Source organism: Acipenser ruthenus, chromosome 8 (assembly GCF_902713425.1).
Source record: "Acipenser ruthenus chromosome 8, fAciRut3.2 maternal haplotype, whole genome shotgun sequence".
NCBI classification, from domain to species: Eukaryota; Metazoa; Chordata; class Actinopteri; order Acipenseriformes; family Acipenseridae; genus Acipenser; species Acipenser ruthenus.
The window spans coordinates 12,626,418-12,647,786 of NC_081196.1; the positions used below are offsets into that span (position 1 = coordinate 12,626,418).

A 21,369-nucleotide genomic window follows, 5' to 3' on the forward strand; every position below is an offset into this window, starting at 1 on the left:
GGGGTAATACAAGGACAATGCATACATCAGGAAAGCTAGTGGCATGACTGGGTTATGTTCCCCAAGACATTGCGTTCTTTGTGTGGTGGTGATACGCATCGAGTCTTGCCAGAAGCAGCGTTTTGTTATGTGTTGTTGGGAGGACAGCAAGTGATAAGATGCCATTATAAGCGCATGTCTTGCATTTGAGCCAGAATTCACTACTAGGAATTGAATAGCATTCTAAGGCCCTATAGTTGCAAAACATTAATGTTTGTGAGTTAAAATGAGATTCGTCTAGTGTTTCCCACTGGCAGGATTTTCAAAGTACTTTATTTTTAACAAAGATGTTTCTTGTACATATTTTGCTTCATGTGTGTTTATATGTTGGCAATAGATACACTACAGTAACATCATAACATGCATGCTGTATAAAACAATTATGTTGGATTTAAGTGACTGAATCCAATTCTCTTCAAATCTCTTCACATCTTCTCAGTTTATTACATTGAATGAATTCTTCCTAACATAAAAGTTAAATTAACTGGGACCTAAGTTGGTGGCTGAACTGGGATTTGAACCTAGATCCTCCTAGTCGTTAACTCTGTCTGCAGTGATGATGTCACAGTTCAGTTTTCTTGTGATTGGCTTTATTTTAGCTGCATATGACCTGTGGTCCACACCTTTGACAGAAGTACTTTACTGTAATAAAAATGTGTAAAAGGTCATTGTGGTTCTCTTTCCACAATGCACACATGACCTGTTTTATAAGAAGCTAGTAAAATTGTGATCCATGTTGTAAACTCTTAAAGCCATTCCTGATACTGTAAGTGGAATTATATCAGAGAATCGATTGTGGAACCAGTGTTCATAACAACTCCAAGTTGTGTTTTACCTTTTTAAAATAAAATTGCTGTGAGTTGTAGATGGTGCTACATTAGAAACTTGGATAATTCCAGTGCCTTTACCTGTTAGCCTCGATGGAGATGACAACAGTCTCATAAGGACGCACACGCTTGAACGTTTGAGAAGGCATGCTGCAGTATATTCAAAGTGAGTCGAAGACATCCCAAACGTGGGCGCCTCTTTTACACCAAGGCTGTGAATGGTTGGTAGTGGACGCCCCACGACAGCAAAACAATATCTAGTTTGGCGAATAGGGAATTTCTATTACAAGAAGATACTATTATGTTCAGGCTTGGTCCTTGCTAGTATTATGAGGAAATGTGTATTATCTGAGATTGTTTTAATGAGAATTAACTGTATTATCAGCGTGTCTGGCGCTGGTTTAAACTATCGTATACATTTTCATATTAAATGTTACATTACTATTTATTCAAGTATAAACATTTTTGTTTCATTCCCTTCATCATAGCAGTCACCAAAAACCTATAATACAGGACAGAGTAACAAAACAGTCTGTAGAATAGTCAAAGACAGCGCCACCTAGTGCATAGCTACTATGAATCAACTTCTCTTCAGTGTGTACAGTATTTGTTTCTATTGCTTAAAATTGTATTTGGTCCAATACCAAACAACTGTGAAATGTTGTTAATCTGCAAAGTCCCCAGCATGTACTGCAACAATAATGGTGTGGATTGATTAAAGTGTTATTAAATGTCACTGTGCGGTATTGGAAACGTATGATTTCTGATGCAGGGGATCAAACTGGAAACATGCCTAAATCATACGCTAGTGTGTGTTTCACTGTTTCTTTTAACAGCACAACATATTCTACCATTGTGTGTTTTTTATAGTTATCAATGAGCCAGTGTGACCTGCCATATATTTAAAGTAGTCATTAAAAAGATATTCCTAATAAAAATATGTATAATATTCATAATTTAATGAAAGCATACAGTATATTCATTTTGAGAACACCAAGCACAACCCACAGTAGGCATAATCTTTGTAGCACTGCAGTACACCTACTGTACTGTATATGAGAAGATGGCTGACAGCAGTCCACAGCAGTAGTGGACTTTTGTTAGTAAATCTTTAATGGTTTAGCTGCCAGAGCTAACATTACTGGTACAGGAAGTGTAGAAAGAAGGTGTGCCGGTTATTAAACAGTAATGGATTGTTTTCTCTAAGGAGGGTACTGCTGTAGTTAAGGATAGTACAGTATGCCCAAGGCGCTCTGTGTTCTCAATTCAGGCTTTCTGTTAAGCAAGATCAAAAGCTATTCATATGTTAGCCTTGGTTTTACTGCGTTTTTGTATTGAATATTTTCCATGCATACTGTGACAGTATGACACTCTATGGAGATAACATTTTCTCATATAGCCTTTTTTTCTAAACTTTCTGAAATGTAATTAATGAAACATCCAGTAATCTCACACCCATAGTCCTCAGAAGATCAGACTTCCTTTGACAGTACAGTTTTGTTTTGTTTTTTTGTCCCAAGAGACGGTAATAAAACAAGTCTAAATGTATCACGATACAGGTGTATCAGTGGAATCTGGAGTCAGACAATCTAGGCAGTTAGAACTATCTTATTAGCAATCAGCCCACCCCTAGATTCCTCTGATGCCTCTGGTACTGCAGCTAGTCCTTATTGGTTTTTTCAGTATTACTCATCTTTACTGTTAAGGGTTTATGGCAAAAGGCAAACCAACCTGTACTCTTATCTTGTCATATCTCACAAGCTAAGCAAGAGTGTGACTGGTCAGTAAGTGGGGTGGTTCAGTATGAAGTTCTGTGTCCAACCAGCTGCCCAGCAGATCAGCAAATGAGCTGATTTTGTTGTGCAGCACTGTAAACCAAAACTAAAGTTAGGTTGCACAATCCCTGAGGAATTCACAATGTAAAGGGGCCTACTTTTCACAATGAACAACTCCTAAGTGCAGGTGGCTTGCATTGAGATTACCCGCCTAAGTGAGCACTTACAGTTGTATGTGATACACATGCATATTTCTTTCTTTCTGGGTTGTGGTGTTAACAGGTTGTGGTTGTGTTATTCTGGTTCTGGTATGGCCATTTCCATTAGTCAGTGACATTTAGGTTTTTTTTAAAAATTGTGGTTAGAATATGACAAACAGTACAATAATGTTTTGACTCATTGCTTAACATCCTTATTGACTTTAGTATGGAACAACAGTAATAGGTCCAAGATTATGAACCTGCTTGTTTATTAATGGGAGTTCCTCAGAAAGCAGGGGTGGAAATATATATTAAGCAAATGAAATATATATTAAGCAAATAAGTCAGTGAAATGTTAGGTGAATATTGTTTCAAAAAGTAACATTAAGTAAATAAGATGAACAACATCCTATGTTATTGATCATTTAGGAACCATGGTATAAATCAAAATAAGCAATAAGTCAATAATATTAAATTCTAGTATTTGTCTGGTGAATGAAATAATAAATCTGAGATGTGGTGTTCCATCCCCAGGTGTGTTCATTACACATAATATTCTGTTACATACTGTAGTCCTAGATCATTTGAGTTTCTAATTTACAGAAACACACATGCTTATATATTTATATATATATATATATATATATATATATATATATATATATATATATATATATATATATATATATATATATATATATATATATATGTGTGTGTGTGTGTGTGTATATATATATATATATATATATATATATATATATATATATATATATATATATATATATATATATAGGTATTTTAAATACTCTATCCTGATTTGGTCAAACAAGTCACATGGGGGTGTTGATATTGCAGCATATCACCATGGGTCAGCACTTCTTTTCAAAAGGGGCAAATCACTGATAGATAACCATACGCCACTAGAATAAAATAAATAAAAAATCGCAATGAAAGTAACTAACCAGAGTTATGTAAATGTTGACCTTTTGGGAAACCAAAAGAGTGTACGTGAGATTTTGAATGAGTCTGAATAGGACCCCATTCACTCTAATTCAAAAAGCAAAAGTAAGTATTCAAATCAATTTAAATTCGCCAATTCTTTCAAAAAAAAAGATTTGGGTGCCTCTTAAGAGCCTTTTGTGGTTAATTGGATGTTTTGTTGCTGCTGCCCCCGGTCTGCTGTGTCTGTACTGCTCCTTCAGTCGGTTGCATCTCCTGCCCCGCCTGCACAGCTGTGTGATCTGTAATGCAGAGTACTTATAAAAGCATCTAGACAATTCCTGCCGTATCTTTCTCTACATAATTTCGCCCACGTACGATGGTATCATGTCTTCTGCTGTGCCCTGCATTGTTTTACATTGTTTCGTAACACTGGCCTCTCCATGTTGTCCAGCCATAAACCACAAAGTCAGTTTGATGACCGGGTATTCCATAATGCAAACGTCTTTCTAGCCACTGTGAAGCGGTAGTGCTAATCTGGTGTGGATACGTCCCGTCACTTCCCTGGATAACAAAGGAGGATTTAAAATAAATAAATAACCTCGTACTGTTGCAGATCTTGTAAAGACGGGTCTGCGTGATTAAATACATATTATATTGTAGTGCTGGGACAAACACAGGATTTTCATGTTCAGATATTTGCTCATAATTTTAAATATTTGTTTGGATATTTGTTCTTTTAATAGTAATTAAAGCCATTATATTGCACTGAACGCAGGCAGAGACAGCATAGCAGCAGTTGCAGGGGTGTGTCCGTGGCCCCTGGCCCCTGTGTGTGTGTGTCTTTATTTTACAGCAAGCCCTTACAATATGTAACACATTAAAATAGGAAAATATTCCAGTAGTAAAGAATAAGTTACTTTACCCCAGTGAATTAACTACAAAACAAAGGATGCCAAATAGCAGTTCAAGTTAAACGTTGTTTCGTTTATTCCTGAAATAAACAGTACATAAAGTTGACAACGCATTTTTTGTTTTCATTTCTTGCCATTGCCGTTTCTTCACAGTAAACAGTGGCCAGCGACACGTTTTCATAAAGTAATAACATGAGATTTACTTGTGCCTTTTTGTAGCTGAACAAGCAAACGAAAACTGAAATTTACCTTTAAACACTTAAAATAAAACAAACGTGGAAATGGCGTTGTAAAGTGAAGGGAAAAAAATGGGTTAATGTCCTCCATAAATAATAAATACATAAATGATGAATATAGTATTAAAACGTTTGTATTTCACTTGATGCCCATCTAACAGCCCTGAGCCTGTGACCTGCCAAATAAAAATGAAATGAAATAAAAATATCTGTCCAAAGGCAGGGGCTACAGTACAGTAAGTGATCGCCCCATCAAGCGCTGACAATGCAGATCAATGTCCTAGGTTATCTTGAGGAGAGACTGCAGAGTGTGGTGGAGTGTGTGTTCAATAATACAGTCTATGGAGGGCCAAAAGGCTGAAAGTGGTTTACAGCAGGTTATGATATCCATGTACAGAATATTATGGAAAAATAAAGGAAAAAACTGGATGTCCCTTTTATTTTCAGTTTTTGTCTGTGGGATCATTCGTGATGAAATAACAATGTTCATCCCATGACAAACACATACAATCCCACAAGTTATACGTACAGTATTTTAAAAATGAGGTACCCTGGTAACTTTTCAGATGCATTTAAGGATGATGTATGAAAAACATGTGCAATGAAAACTAGTGAACCAAAAAAAATGGTTACTTTCAAGACCTATTTTTCCAATAGTAACTTAAGAAAACTCTACTTGAATAACTCCAAAAATGACTGATCAGCTTTAAACACAGGCTCAGTAAAATCGTTCTTTTCATTTGTCCCCCTTCATATACACCCATGTGCAGTAAGCATGTCATTTGCAGTGCCAGTTTCTGTCATTTCTATTTGGCAGGTCACAGGCTCCAGCAGTTTGGGGAAGGCTTTAAGCACATCAGTGCCAAACAGTTAGATGAGCCGTACAGCAAACGACAGTACTGTGTCTCTCTGTGTGGAAGTACGCTCTCCTCCTGAGTATCCCAGCTGGATTTAACCACTCAAACGTCTCGGGTTTTCTATTCCTGAGCGACCACTTGTCCCCGTCCCCACCCCCACTACCTGGAACGAGATGCAGCAGAGAGAAGTGAAGCATGGCACTTATTCTCATGCCTGTGTGCTCAGCGAGAGCACCACCTGGCACAGGATTTTTTATTTTATTTATTTATTTTTTAAATGCTGTTTTTACGATACAGATTTTACAGGAAACATGTATGCTTATCTTTCAGTATTGGCTTTTAGGGTACGAACCTTGTTAAATATGTATGGGGGAGTACATGGAATGGTTTGTTCACAAAATGTTTATCTTAACCCGGTGATTCTTCTACAGGTCACAGTGCTGCTCTTGTCATTGGTGTACGTAGTGTCTGACCTTTTGTATTTTCCCTACATCTAAAATGAGCCTTGCTATGTTCAGTGGTCCTGGCTTAGGCCTATTGCCTTATCTTGTGGTTCTTGTTTTTCTTCTCTAAACTGAGCGTTGATCTATACCTCTTCCTTTAGATACAATACATTGGAGCTGGCCATACGTAGGTCACACTAACATACTGTTAATAGTACATAATGTACTGTGGATAAAGATTACAGTGATCAGTTTCATGATGCATGTACACTGACTGGCCACCAGATTGAAGAATTAAATTTTAAAATACCCAAATCGTAGAAACCTTTCAACACTGTTCAAGACGTATCTTTTTCCACTCAAAAGGCATGATTCTCAAATCTCTACCAGTCTGTCAGCGTAGCTGAAATTTTGTATTCACATTAGCATCCTAATACAGTAAATAAAGTAGGTCTGCAGTCCTCTCGCAGATAGACTATCTGAGAATTTTTGAGAATGTAGCATTATCAGGGAATGCACCTATATCGCATCACTTGGAATCTGGCAAGCTGTTCAGTTAGCTGGTTTGTTATAATGTACAGTAACTGCCAACACTGATGCTTGATTATACAGAGAGTAAGCAGATACAGTTAGTGAGACACACAGGACCAGCACAGAAGCGGAAGAAAAACATTGTAAATCTTATTAAGCCTGCATTTCCCATGTTGGCAGATTATGGAATACCAGCACAACCTTGTGTGAACTGTATTTGTTTTCCTGGTTTTTAAATTGTTCATTTTTCCACTGTGAGAAAACACATCTTGCACTAGTTACCTCATACCAAAAACAGTGCACCTGTATTCTTTCCCCAATGCCAGTCATAAGAAAAGTTCTTTTACTGCTTTGTTTCAGATGTTGTTTTCCTATTTTTGTCATAAATTAAAGGAAAAAAAAAGACATCTGTGGAGGATTGAGGTCTGGAAGCTTTCTGCGTTTTCCCCTGCAGTCATCTCACTGCAGTGCTGTTTTTACTAGGGCACAGAGCATTGGCAGATCGAATCTTCACTTTAATGAAGATTCCATTAAAAAGAGTCCATTAAAAACAGGCTCCTATTGAATAGTGTGATGGAAAGTGCACAAACCAGAACCTGTTTTTTTTGTTTTTTTTCTGGCTCCTGTGAATGAATCTCCATGACAACCAGACTGCCGAATATTTAATTTGTTGTGCCCTGGTGTAACCCAGTAAACAACTTAGACTACAGTATTGCTGCAGGTTCTATTGACACATCTTTAACTTATTTGCTATTTAAAGCATGTTTTTTCATTCACTGGGGATTCCGGAAGGAGTGTCGCATTACCTGCGACCCTCCTGGGGGTTAGGGACGCAAAACCGGCAGAGACTGTCCTCATCATCACACAACAGCAGATCCTATTGGCCAGGGCCTGGTGAGCTCAGACGGACTGGTCTGTCCTTCGCTGACCTCTGCTCTCGAGTTCCTGGGTGTAAAAGAGGAAATTGGCTTGGTTTTGGGATTGGAGGACGCCCACTGAACCTTCAGTTCTCCTGAGCTGTGGGGAACTGCTGCGGCGAGAGAATGTAAATGACCATTCTAAATTGGGGAGAAAATCAGGGATAAAATAATGCATTTTTTACAAATATAAGACATTTTTTAAAACTCTCTTAGAGAGTTGTAAAATAAGCCAACAGGCATCACATGAAGATCAGTAACTGTATTCATCTAAGCAATTAAACAAAATATTCTTTAACCCCTGAGTTAAAGCTTTGCAAATAAGGTCATATGTTTTGAATCCTGTTTCTAGTTGTAGTCTAATGGTTGCCCAGGTGATCAGCCTTTATGACAATGTTGGATTGGATTAACATTTTCAAACCACAAGACTGTTTAATGAGATTTTAACGCAAGTCATTAGCTTGGTTTGTGTTCAGCATCATTAGCTTGGTAAGGCCAAATTGTTGCTGGTATGAATTTTTCTTCTTTATTTATCAGTTGTTTGTTTTGAAAAGTGGTGTTTGTATACTCTTAATAGTCAATGCATTTTCATTAATCATCTTAAAATGATCATGATAATCACATTGATAAGTCATGTTTTTTCTCCATAATTAATGCAGTAGTTCTCTTTTACACACAGTTTTTTTTTTCTGTTTTGTCCAAGTTGGCACGTTAAGTCTATGTAACACCACTCAACTTTTATGAAAATTTCTTCAGTCAACTATTCAAGCAAATTGTAGCAGGGGACTTTTTTAAGCAACTTTCACGTGCAAGCTCAAGTCAAGATTGTAATTGTGATATTGTGGTTTCAACTATTTAAAAATGAAAAAATGACACTTACAAGAAGTGGCCTGGAAATTGCATTACACTTTGTGTTTAACAATTCAAATTCCGGAGGGAGAGCTTACGCATTTGTTTCATTCATATCTAAAATGGCAAAATTAAACGTAGAGCCGCGTGTTCCCACTGACTTCGGTCAATCCCAGTCCACTCTGTTATTACTGTAGCTGGGGCAACAGTGAACAGTTGAGCTGCGTTCATTTACTGTGACCCTGGAAAATGTGCTGTCCTGTTTTATAGAACTGAAGAATGTTCTCTTCAGTCAAGCCCTATGAAAATCAGCAGTACGCTGCTCTGAAGAAGGAGTGCCAGCAGAAGAAGGTGCTGTTTGAGGACCCTCTCTTCCCCGCCGTCGACGAATCACTCTTTTACCAGGGGAACCCGATAGGCAGAGTGCACTGGAAGAGGCCCAAGGTAAGCCATGTGTCTGCTGCTCCTGCCAGCAAGGTACCCCTGCCACCCTGCACTCTGCAGTGCATCCTTTACATCTGTGTTTGCAGCTTTGTATTGCAGGTGCATTTTGTTAATTGAAAACTGCTATTTTCTCAGGGTCTAGAAACCTAAAACATGAGCTGTTATAAAACCGCATAATCCATTAGAATTTCATCTATTATTTCCACAGCATTAAAGCAGTTGATTGGCATCTAGGGGGGACAAAATCTTACTACTTTATGGTATGAAAGGAACGAGGTGAAACCCAGCTTGGTAATGGGTGAGTTCTTGTGTGGGCAGGAGAAGACAGATTTAAAATAGTCACAGCCGGAGCCAAGACTGCATGTTCTACTATGTAATATTGCACTTACAAGTTCTGAAGCTTATATGCCATCTGTATGTGAGGGAGTGGGAGTCACCTACCATTAAGAACAAAAGTAAACAAAGGCAAGAGAACAGGTTAGAGATGATGTAACCATTGCTTTGTCACTGCACAATTTCCTGCTTGGCAAAGCTATAGTAAAGACATTATGTTTGCACTTAAGAAATGAAATGTTTCACAGGGCAAGTCGAAAGCATTTGACACTGTCCAGCTCTTTGCGTGGGTTTCCCTGAATATACGAGGACCACTGTCACTTGGAATCATTTGATTTACTGGCATTTGGCAGAAGTCAGCTGATTTGAGGCTCACAGACATCCGTTGTTGAAAGACAAAAAGACACCGTGACATGAAACAAACATCTTTTGGCAGCAAAATGCAAATCAAGTTCCAGAGGATGAGAGTGTTCAGAATTTTTGATGACTTCTTCTTCAGATTTTTTTAATTTTTTTTTTCTATTCCTGCAATAGAATGCTGTGAAGTGCTGTATAATGTTGCATTCCATACTGCCCAATCTGTTTGCCCCTAAATATTTAGCACATCGCTAAAGACAACTGGACCTATGTTTTGTGTTTGTTTTTTTTTTTTGTTTGTCTTTTTAATTTTTTTAAATGTTTCTTTAATAGGGCCCTGGTATATTCCTTCCTTAACCTTTTCACATTCTTGCCATTTATCTTGGTAATCACTTACTGCCATGCTGTGTGTCTCCATGTCACTATATAAAATATAAGCTGCCTGGTTCAGCTTTCCTGTTTAACTGGTAAAAAAAACAACAAAAAAAAGACACAGTCTAAACAACAGAGCTCCTCCTTTAACTTCCAATAGAAGGCTCACACTAATATGTTGTACTGATTCAATAGTGAGGGCTGGGTTGTGTGCCTGACACTCATATTCAAGCTGTTTCCTGTGATAGAACAGCACTGAAATAGAGCTTGTTCAACTGGAACAGAATAACCTTTGTTCTCGGGAGTCTAGAATCTTTAGAATCTGTTGTGTTCAAATCATTTTCATAACTATCTCAGAGAACAAGGGCTGTAGCTATTGGTTATGGAATTTAATGATGGCATCACAAGACAGCTAAAACAGGACAGCTTGGTCATGCCATTGTCACAGGTAGCTCATTTGTATTACAAAGATAATCGTCATGTTGTGCAATCCTTGCATATTTCAAATGTCTTGGCAGGTCATTTATCGACTGCATGTCACACTGGAGTTTTACATTTATCTTCCATTAATCCAATAGTGATGAAATATGATAAGGAAACATTATTCTGTTCTTGGTGGCTGTGAAAGGAATGTCAGGATTGATTTATTGCAGCTGGGGAGCTGAACCATTGAGGAAAGGGGCTCATTTTCACAGTAACCTCACACTTGCAACACCGCTGACTAATCCTCTGGATACATTAGATATTCTCACATATGGCTGGTTTCAGCATGCACACCACAAGCTTTGCCCCCAGCATGCTCAGAAATGCAGACAAATGAAGGTTCTAGTATTCCGAGCAGTTTCACAGCCTTGGAAATCCGTGGGGACGCCTCTGCTTTAGTTTGCTTTTCAAATTTAATTTGTCAGCTTAATGCCTTCTGCCTGTGAATATGAATGATATACTGTACAGCTGACAAAGTACCACTGTTCTGTTCACAGTAAAATATACACAGTAAATATAGTAAATATAATATCTATGGCTGATATACAATATAGGGTGTGTGTACATCAAAACAAACCAAAATGTAACAAGTCATTTCCTGTGTAGTAAGTCACATGACTGATTTGCCTTATGGTGTGCAAAGGGTTATGGGATACAAAGAGAGCTCCAGGGCTATTTTCTATTGTGTCAGTGAAGAGGGGTTGGATTGTTGGGTTTTTTTTTTGTTTTGTTTTTTCTTTGTGTGCCCAATTATTTTACCCCAGATTCTTCTCCTCAATTTGGAATGTCCAATTATTTTTTCTCCTCACCGCAGCAGTTCCCCACACAGCGCAGGAGATCAGAAGATTCAGTGGGCGTCCTCCGATCCCCACGACCAAGCCAGCTTCCTCTTTTACAGCCAGAAACTCGAGAGTGGATGTCAGAGAGCTACTGGCCTCTGGAGGACAAAGGCCAGCCCTGCAGGTGTCCACTCTGAGCTTATTGGGCTCGTGGCCAGCAGGGTTCGCTGTAGCACGATGAGGAGGAACAGCCCCTGCCAGTTTTTGCCTCCCTAACCCACGGGAGCACCAGAGCCAATGCGACGCTCCCTTCAGAATCCCCAGCGAAGACCGGCGCCTTCGCACAGCCAGGACGCGAACCTGCGCTGTATGACTGGCGCACCACGCGGCTGAGCTTTTACCAGGTGAGCCACTCGGGCTGATTTACAGGGTCCACTGATGAAATATATTACTGAGGTAAATGATGGCGATATGATGTAATTGATAAGACAAATTAACTTTTCTGAGCACAGTCCTTCATTTACACATGCGCCGTTGAGCATGGTTTTCTAGTGCTATGTAAAATCATAATCTGTGATTGCAGTTATCATTCAGGAGCTGTTATTGACATGTAACAAAGTACTAAAGTATAATATTGTTCTGTACACATGCAAATGTACTTCGTCTAACGTAGGCTACTGCAGTCTTTATTTTTTGTAATATTACCGTAATTGAATATGATGTAAAATAGAAGAAATAATTAGCTTAATTGGTTCTGATATTCATAATAATCTTTTTTTTTTTATATAAACGTATTAAATACAGTTTCATTAAATAAATAAGCAAAACGGTAACCAATTAATATGTGTTTTATTATTTATGAATTTTATTTAAGAGAAGTTACTGCATTTAACGATCTTAATGAAATTCCAATAATTGCTAAAAGAATATATATATATATATAATTATTATTATTATTATTATTTTAGTAATTTAGCAGGTGCTTTTAAGCGACTTACAGACTCTAGGGGGTGAACTATGCATCACAACTGCTGCTGCAGAGTCACTTTCAATAGGACCTCAGTTTTACGTCTCGTCCGAAGGACAACTGACTGACTGAAATTGTTGTCATAAATATCTAGCCATCTGAGCAGAACTTCACTTATTTCAATTCAAATCATAACATTGCAGTGTTGCCACTGCAATTTTGGTCGAACATTTTTTGAAAACATAATAAAAAAACATGTGGCTAATGCTATTGATAAAGGGAATCCTAAGGGAATCCTAACCACAGTTATCTCTGTGTAACGCATCATCAGTATATCCTCTATATCTGATTCTTTTCTCACTTTTTGGTTTACTGTCGTAGAACCTAGAAGTGTAGGCAGACACACCTCTGGAAATGGGGATCCCATCATTCAGCATATAGAAGCATGACAAGCTAAGCAGGGAGGGAGAGAGAGAGAGAGGCGGAGTGAGTGTCCTGCGCAATGACACTGAAAGCTCTGCGGACAAATCCTGAATTAATGGACTAAATTGTAGAGGTTACGAGAGAGAGAGAGAGAGAGAAAGCCCTCTGGCTCGCCTCCACAATAAGTCACTTTTGGATTAAAAGGAATAGAGAGATTTATTACTGTTCAGGCACATTAATGTTTATGGCTTTTTCTCAGCCCACTGCTCCAAGGTGGATCACGGCATGGTTTGGATCAGTGCTCAGTGCACACACAAGTTGTACTTTACTGCCTCAGCGATATTGTGATCTTAAAGAATAACTGGAGCTCACCAACAGAAGAGAACAGGTGTTAAATATGTGTATAATCATTTGAATATGTTCTGTGCTACATACAGTGGCTCTCAAAAGTATTCACCCCCCTTGGACCTTTCCACATTTTATTGTGTTACAACATGGAATCAAAATGGATTTAATTAGGAGTTTTTGCCACTGATCAACCCAAAAAAAGTCCATAATGTCAAAGTGAAAAATAAAATCTAGAAATTGTTCTAAATTAATTACAAATACAAAACAGAAAATAATTGATTGCATAAGTATTCACCCCCTTTGCTATGACACACCTAAATAAGCTCTGGTGCAACCAATTGTCTTTAGAAGTCACATAATTAGTTGAATGGAGTCCACCTGTGTGCAATTAAGGTGTTTCACATGATTTCAGGTTAAATACATCGGTCTCTGGGAGGTCCCACAGTTGGTTAGTACATTTCCTAACAAAAACTACATCATGAAGACGAAGGAACATAGAAAGCAAATCTGGAATAAGGTTCTTCAAAAGCACCAATCAGGTAGGATATAAGAACATTTCCAAGGCATTGAATATCCCCCGGAGCACAGTAAAGTCTGTTATTAAGAAATGGAGAGAATATGGCACTGTGAATCTGTCTAGAACAGGCCATCCTCAAAAACTTGAGTATCCGGGCGAGAAGGGCACTAGTCGGAGGCCACCAAGAGGCCTATGGCAACTCTAAAGGAGTTACAGTCTTCCACGGCTGAGCTGGGAGACACTGTGCAACGGCAACAATAGCCCATGTGCTTCACAAAACTGGCCTTTATGGGAGAGTGGCAAAAAGAAAGCCATTGTTGAAAAAAACTCACATCAAATCTTGGCTAGAGTTTGCCAGAAGGCATGTGGGAGACTCTTGAGACCAAGTGGAAGAAGATTCTATGGTCTGATGAGACCAAAATAGAGCTTTTTGGCCTCAATGCTAAGCGCTATGTTAACCCTAACCCTAACCCTAACTGCACATCATCCTGAGAACACCATCCCTACCATGAAGCATGGTGGTGGTAGCATCATACTATGGGGATGCTTCTCTGCGTCAGGGCCTGGAAAGCTTGTGAAGATAGAGGGCAAAATGGATGCAGCAAAGTACAGAGAAATCCAGCCAAAGCCACAGCCAAAGCCACACTGGAGTGGCTTAAAAACAAAAAGGTCAATGTCCTGGAGTGGCCCAGTCAAAGCCCGGACCTCAATCCAATTGAGAATATGTGGAAAGAGTTGAAAATTGCTGTTCACCAAAGGTCCCCATCCAACTTGACGGAGCTTGAGCAATTTTGCAAAGAAGAATGGGCAAAAATTGCAGTGTCCAGATGTGCAAAGCTGGTAGAGACTTATCCAAATAGACTCATGGCTGTAATTTCTGCCAAAGGTGCCTCTACCAAATATTGACTCAAGGGGGTGAATACTTATGCAATTAATTATTTTCTGTTTTGTATTTGTAATTAATTTAGAACAATTTGTAGATTTTATTTTTCACTTTGACATTATGGACTTTTTTTGGGTTGATCAGTGGCAAAAACTCAAAATTAAATCCATTTTGATTCCATGTTGTAACACAATAAAATGTGGAAAGGTCCAAGAGGGGTGAATACTTTTGTGAGCCGCTGTTGAAGGCTGTATATACAGTATGTGGGCGTCGGGACCTGATCCATTCTTCTACGAGTCCTATTTAGTTTCATATACATTTTGCAATGATGTTTGGGGGGTACCTGAGGACTAGGCTGTAGCATCACTGAAGTAAGGAGATCATAAATACAGTGTGAAGTTCAAAAATCTGTTATTACCAGACAGGAACTGGCCTAGGGCCATGCTATGATTAAAATCTAGAACTGCAGTTCATTTGAGCTGAGTGTGCAGAAAACTTGCAATGCCCTTTGAGATCGAAGGCTTTCTTCTGCTTTCAATAATTCAGTAACTCCAGTTCAGCAGACTTTGTGGAGAATTTCAATATAGAAGTAATTATTTCTCAAAGCCTACCAACATACATGAACATACCTAATAATAAAACCGAAACAAAATACAACAGTACAGTAAACAACCTCAGGACAAATTTAGATTTTCTTGGAAGCAGTATACAGCACAATAATGTTTGTTAGTATTTTTGTAGCTACATGTTTTATTTTCTTTTTTTCATGCATTGTGGGGTTTTTTTGTTATGGGGCATTGTGCTTTTAATATTTTTTGACATATGAAGTTGAACTAGTTTTTACATTCAGAGGGTGCATGGCGCAGTGCAGATTATCAGAGGTCCTGATTCGGTTGCAACAGAAAATTCTAACCTGTATTTTTCGGTTGTGTAATTTACCATTCTATATTGAGATGGACCATACACCTCTGCACTTGGACGCATGCTCTTAAGCAGAATGAACAGAATTTAAACAACTGAGCTATTGTTCAACCTGGGCTTGTTTCACTCCTGTCATTCGCCATCACTGTTGGTACTGCTGGTTTAGACTTGAGTACCTTCCAGAAGGAAATACCTTGGAATGGCCTTTTTGATTCGGGTGTGCTATACTATTTAACAAGCTTTTTGATCTGCCCATTTATTTGTAATAGCTTATTTGCTGCATTAAAAACAGTCCTACAATACTCAAAATATTTGATTTCTGTTATTCTATTCATCTCACTATTTGACATGTATTAATCATACTTTATTGCAAATGTAATTATACTTAATTTTAAATGAAGCATTGCTTAATTCTTTAATACAGAAACATTTATTTGCACAATAATGTAAAAAGTTATGAATGTCTCGTGTTTAAATGTCAGCTTCAAAGACATTTTAGTTTTTCATTTTGTATGTAAGTCATTCACACTGGGTCCGTTTCAAATGGACTCGGTCTGGTTTGTTTAGTTTGAAACAATGTATCAATGTGCTTGCTGTTCAGTTATCTGCAAGCAAAGGGAGCGAGTTTGTTTGGATGCAAGCTAAAGTTTGTTTTTTGGTCCTTATGCATTTCTTTACAGGAAATCGAGGGACAGCATTCTCTTCGAGCGATCCACAACCTCTACTGGATGCATTCTTGAAATTTCTATCGGAGCTTCAGTTCCTTGCACTGTCCATATAGTTTTATTTTATGCTCTACTTGTTTAAAATGTTCATATAAACTAAACTATTTCAAAAATATTTACTTCCAATTACGTTACCTTGTATAGTTTGTTTCCTATGAGCAAAAGGACAGAGTCCAGCAGTTGTTCACTTTTGAGGTTTAGCAAGCGAACCAGACTTTGGGTTACAGTTAGTTTCCCAAGCGGACTTTGTTGTTCATACTTCACACGAAACCGTACCGAGTGCGGACCAAACCCTCTAAATGGACCCATTGTGAACTCAGTCTTAATATTTGTTTAAGAACCTATCAATATGCCAATAGAATCCTTAACCACAAAATTCTATTTTTGGAAAAGAAAAACAAGCAGGCTTCAGGATTGCATTTCTTTAAGGCCTAGCTCGTTAAGAGTTTTTAAAGGCACAGACTTGTGCAACCTTAAAGAGTAAGTAGCGGGGTTCCGGTAAATCTAGCATTACACACCGCCCCCATGTTTTTTTCAAAGCTCTTCTCAAAATGTCTGCTCTAGTGCACTGATAGAGTAAGGAATATTGCCCACATTGAAGAAAAGCCAGAGCACTTGTTTGTTTTGTTTTCACCTGTTGCAGCTATTAGTGAGACTGGGGCAGCAGTCTGAAGTGGAAGAATGTGAAGGGCGTTTCCATGTAAGACCGTGAGCTATGATATTACCCTCCTGATAAATTAGAATGGAATGTTTTAGTAAATAACTGAACGTGACTCGGTACACTCTAGTTTTGTTTGTTTTACACAGAAAAAATGACAAAATATAGATATAAATTCAAATAAAAATAAATACAGTACTAAAAATGAAAAATGGAAATAAAGTATATAATTTTTTGTTTATTAAATAATAATGTATGTACACTGCAGCTTTAAATTAAAGTGTCATTAAGGTGACCATGAGAGATAGCAATATTTTCCAGTTATCAGCTGCAAACAGGAGGAATGAATAGAGAGTTTGCAGGAGTGCCCCAGCGAAACTTGAAACATGGGCACAGCTTCCTGTTGTTTCTCCTGAAACTCTCTTTCTGTGCAGAGTTCAGAGCTTTGTATTGCAAACATGTGGTTTTCATTTGAAAACCAAATGGAAAAGATTTCCCATCTAAACTCAAACACTGAGAGTGGATGTTGTGTTTTCTTTTTAGTTTTTTTTTTAAAAATGTAAACCGTTCAACACAAACAGTTCAACACACACAGTTTATATTACAATGTTAAGCAATTATTGTGGCAGGTAAACTGAATACAATAAAAAAAAGCTACAACAAAAACCTCTTATTTTTTATTGTGTATTTTATATGCCAGAGCCAGCAGTGTATTTCAGTGTTTCCCACTGCAGGGAATTCACAGCACAGTAACACACACTCATCTCCTTGTGTTTGTGAGCCTGTGCCAGAAAATCAATTGAACTAAAGTGACCTAGAAGTAACAGTGGTATATATCCATATGGTTTATAATTGGACTATGCTAGGCTGGAGCAACCAGTAGCAACCCCTGTTTGGATAAACCAGGTTTGCTTTCCCTGAGCTGCTAGCAAATCAGCATTTAAAAAAAAAACGAGTTCACTTAAGGGAAAATCGAATCAAAACATCACAGCATGTCCCTAGTATCTGTCGTAACTGATGAAGTTGAGCAACAAAAGGCTCTGTATTAATCTATATTAACTCTCTGTGTTCCCTTCCTCTGTAATTATTTTTACTCATTTAGAGTCATCACATATCCTCTGTTTGTCTAATATGCTTTTGTTTGTGACCCAGAGCAACAGTTTGAGAATCCTTGGTTTGCATGAGCTTGCAGTTTGTCTCCTAGGAATATTACCTTTTAATGAATCATTATTTCTGCTGTAATTAGCGGAAGTATCTGTGGTTGTAGCACTCTACTCGGAGTTGAAAAGGTGGGGAAAAATACATCCATATTTTATAAAGACCAAATACTACTTACAGTACTGGGCTAGATAATTGCTCCTTGTTGGATAATTGGCCATTAAACAGCAGTTTATGCTGCAATCCACTTGCTGTTTCAAGCACTTTAACGGTGGCTTTACAGTAAATACAAGCCTTTTGACTTAAGAGCTATATAATGTTATATTTCAAATGTGGGGACATGTAATGCTTAAAACCAAGATCTAATTACAACTAAAATCTAATATTTAAAGGTGCAGTGTCCCATACAGATTGCATTAATATTTTTAGTGGCAAGTTGGAAAACCCTCAATTCAAAATGTAGGTTGTTTTGCTTCCTGAGCTACAGTATGTAGTGTAGAACATAATACTGAAGGACTTGCCAGTTGTCCAATATTGATTAATTATCCAATGCGCCGCACGGTACATCATCATGCAATGTAGCTGTAGCTGTTTGTCTTGTACAATGGCAAAGTGGCAAGCAGGTTTCAAAGGGCCAGGAAGGCTGTGCCCATACAGTACAAAGCATTCTGGGGTATGTAAACAAACTGAAATGTAAACAGCACAGTATAAATTGATATGTTTGCGTTAGCCTTTGGTATTTCTAGGGTCAAACTTAGTGAAGTGCAGGGGTGTCAAACTCCAGTCCTCGAGTTTTTCATTCCAGCTTTTTTCAAGATATTTTACAGTTGATAATTTTAAAAAAATGCACTTCATTCAAGGTACACTGCCTATGAAACATTCTGAGGCCTGGAGAGAAGTTTTAAAGTTGTCCAGCTAATCAAATAATTAGACCAATGAAGTAAATGGTAGCTCTGGTGGAACGAAAGCCAGAAGACACTGCGGCCCTCCGGGAATGGAGTTTGACACCCCTGGAAGTGAATTTCGTCATTTAAGCTGTACCACTGAAAACAGTTTAATTTTGATGATTCACATTGCTTTGCTGCAGTTTTGGCACAGTTAAGACTGGGATGTTTCCTTGAGCCAACTTGTAATTCCTTTGACTGCAAGAAAACAGGGCATCCCTGACCCAGTTAAGCTCTTTTGATAGTAGGTGGGACAATCCCTTTAGTGCAAGTTACTGATGTGACAAAGTATGTGTGACATTGAGAAGAATTCATGGAGTTTGACATCCTTTACTGAGCCCCACCTGAGCACAATGCAGCTGTTGATTTTTAGGCCTTTCTGATTGGGCTTGTTATTTACATATTGTTCTGGTTGTGTTATTTTTGTACTGTATGTTGGCTTTTGTCCTTCTTTTTGAGCCCCAAATGGCAATTTTCAGATAATAATAACAATAAGTTGATTGCTTGAAAAAAAAAAAAAAAGATTTTTAATGGTTCATGTACTTCATTAAGTTGAATGAGATATATTGTAGTTATAAAAAAAAATGTATTGAATGGTACAGTAATAACTTTTAAAAATCAGTCCGGGAACAAATCGTGTATAAATTAATTCCTGGTATTTTTTCATTCCTGACATTTTAATTCTCCAGTGAATAATTTGCAGTAGTAGTGCTGAATGCTAAAAACCCTGTTCGAATGAAATGTTCTTGTGGCAGAGGGGTTTCATATATATAACAGTTGTAAAAATGACAAGGAAACTTAATCAGTTTGCAGAAACGGTAAACAGTCTGAATCCCATTTGTGTTAAGGTGCAGATGGGATTTTGTGCTGCAATCTATAATGAAAGACTAGAAAGAGCTGGTACATTTCTGGACATTTCTGACTGCTCACTTGACTAGTCTAATATGATGGCACTCTCTCATAACCAGTTTTAAAACTATGAAATGTGTGACCCTGTTTAACATTTACACAGCCTTCCTTGCATCAAACATAATCTACTTTGGTCCCTTATGAAGTTCCATTTCTTCTGGCAATGCGTTGGCATTTCTGGAAGCCGCTGAGTATTATTGTTCACATAAAAACTGCCCTCAAACTCAGTTTCTCCATTTTAAATTCAATGTTTAGGCTCATTCAAAATGTGGACATTTATGCACTGATCCTGTGTCTACATTGTGAACACAGTTATATCTGAATTTTAACCTTAACCAGCCTTTTCATCGATTTTTATCATGTGTAAACTGTTTAATTTGTTAACCTCTAGATTTAAGTAGTTCGGGCTTGTGAAGTATGTTTAAACACATTACAGTCTTAATTCAGCATAACACTAAACACAACTTTTCTGTCTGTCTTTGATTCATTTGATGATGTATGGTATTAACCAACACATCTAATACATATCAAACTTTGTTTTGTTCACAAACAGGCCCCATTAGTTGCCAGGCAACTGGCCTTTAATACCAGAATGTAGTAATACTAAGCGGTTAGAGGGGGAAAGTAAGGCTTATTGAAGTTTCCTTCTGACAGAAAACAAAAAAACTTCCAGACATCACAGCTGTTGGTGTGGGAGGATGGTAGCTGTTTGCTGTGCTGCAACAGTTTCACCATGTAATCACCTAACAAGTAGAGAAATGATCCATCTTGCAGCTAATTGTACACACTGACAACCTGCTCTACAGACCTCACAATTATAACAAGCTATCGGGAGCTGTTTTGAAGTCCCAGTGACATGCCATACACTGGTGAAATCTATACTGAAATAATGTATCAGGACAAAGCTGGATTCTACATTAAGAAATGAAAGAACAATTAAAGGAATAGATCCTCTCTCTTTCACAGAAAGACATGGGGTATATTTTAAGGATTTAAACGGTGGTTGACCTTAATGCCACCCTTCAACCCTGCTTTTGCTGTGTTTATATTGCAATATGTAATCTGAGTCCGTGTGCCTATGGAATACCTGCACTGCACTGTCAAAGTGCACTACCTACTCGATGTGGTCTGTAAAAAAAGCAAAAGCAAATATGCTTTATATTTCATGTTTTAACTGCAGTGTTTGATCTGCCAACACCCCTTAAACAAAATGTCTTTATTCACATGCCCTGTGTTTTTAGTTCATCGTTTTAGTTCATTCAGTAACTATGGTTGGGATGAAGGGGTGAAGTGCAGTCCCAGCCTTCACTTAACTCTTATGACAAGTTGTCCTTTGAATGGAAAATGTAGTTTTGGCTTTGTGACCTACAGTACAGTACTATGGGCCAGTTTTGCATAAATAGACCCCTAGCATACAATGTACTAGTATTTTCTAAATGTACTTTTGGTTGGAGTGTGGAGAGTCTTGTAACTTCTAAAATGCATAAGGGATGGGAGTGTGTTGGTCACAAGGGGCTCCTCCATCTGTGTAACAAAGAAGAATACACAGGGTCTTCCAGCTGATTTAGTCCTTCCATAAAACTACTCCCATAATTACCTAAAGTAGACACATGTTTTTCAT

At 38.0% G+C, this 21,369-nt stretch overlaps 1 protein-coding gene across 1 annotated transcript in view; it reads left to right on the plus strand.

The window, feature by feature from the left end:
* The window catches only part of LOC117405852 (calpain-5), a 41,001-nt gene that overhangs the window by 2,017 nt on the left and 17,615 nt on the right, over positions 1–21,369 (plus strand). The window contains exon 2 of the mRNA XM_034009264.3: positions 8,798–8,971. Within this exon, the coding sequence (XP_033865155.1) occupies positions 8,807–8,971 (165 nt within the window). The 5' untranslated portion in view covers positions 8,798–8,806. The remainder of the gene's footprint in view (positions 1–8,797; positions 8,972–21,369) is intronic.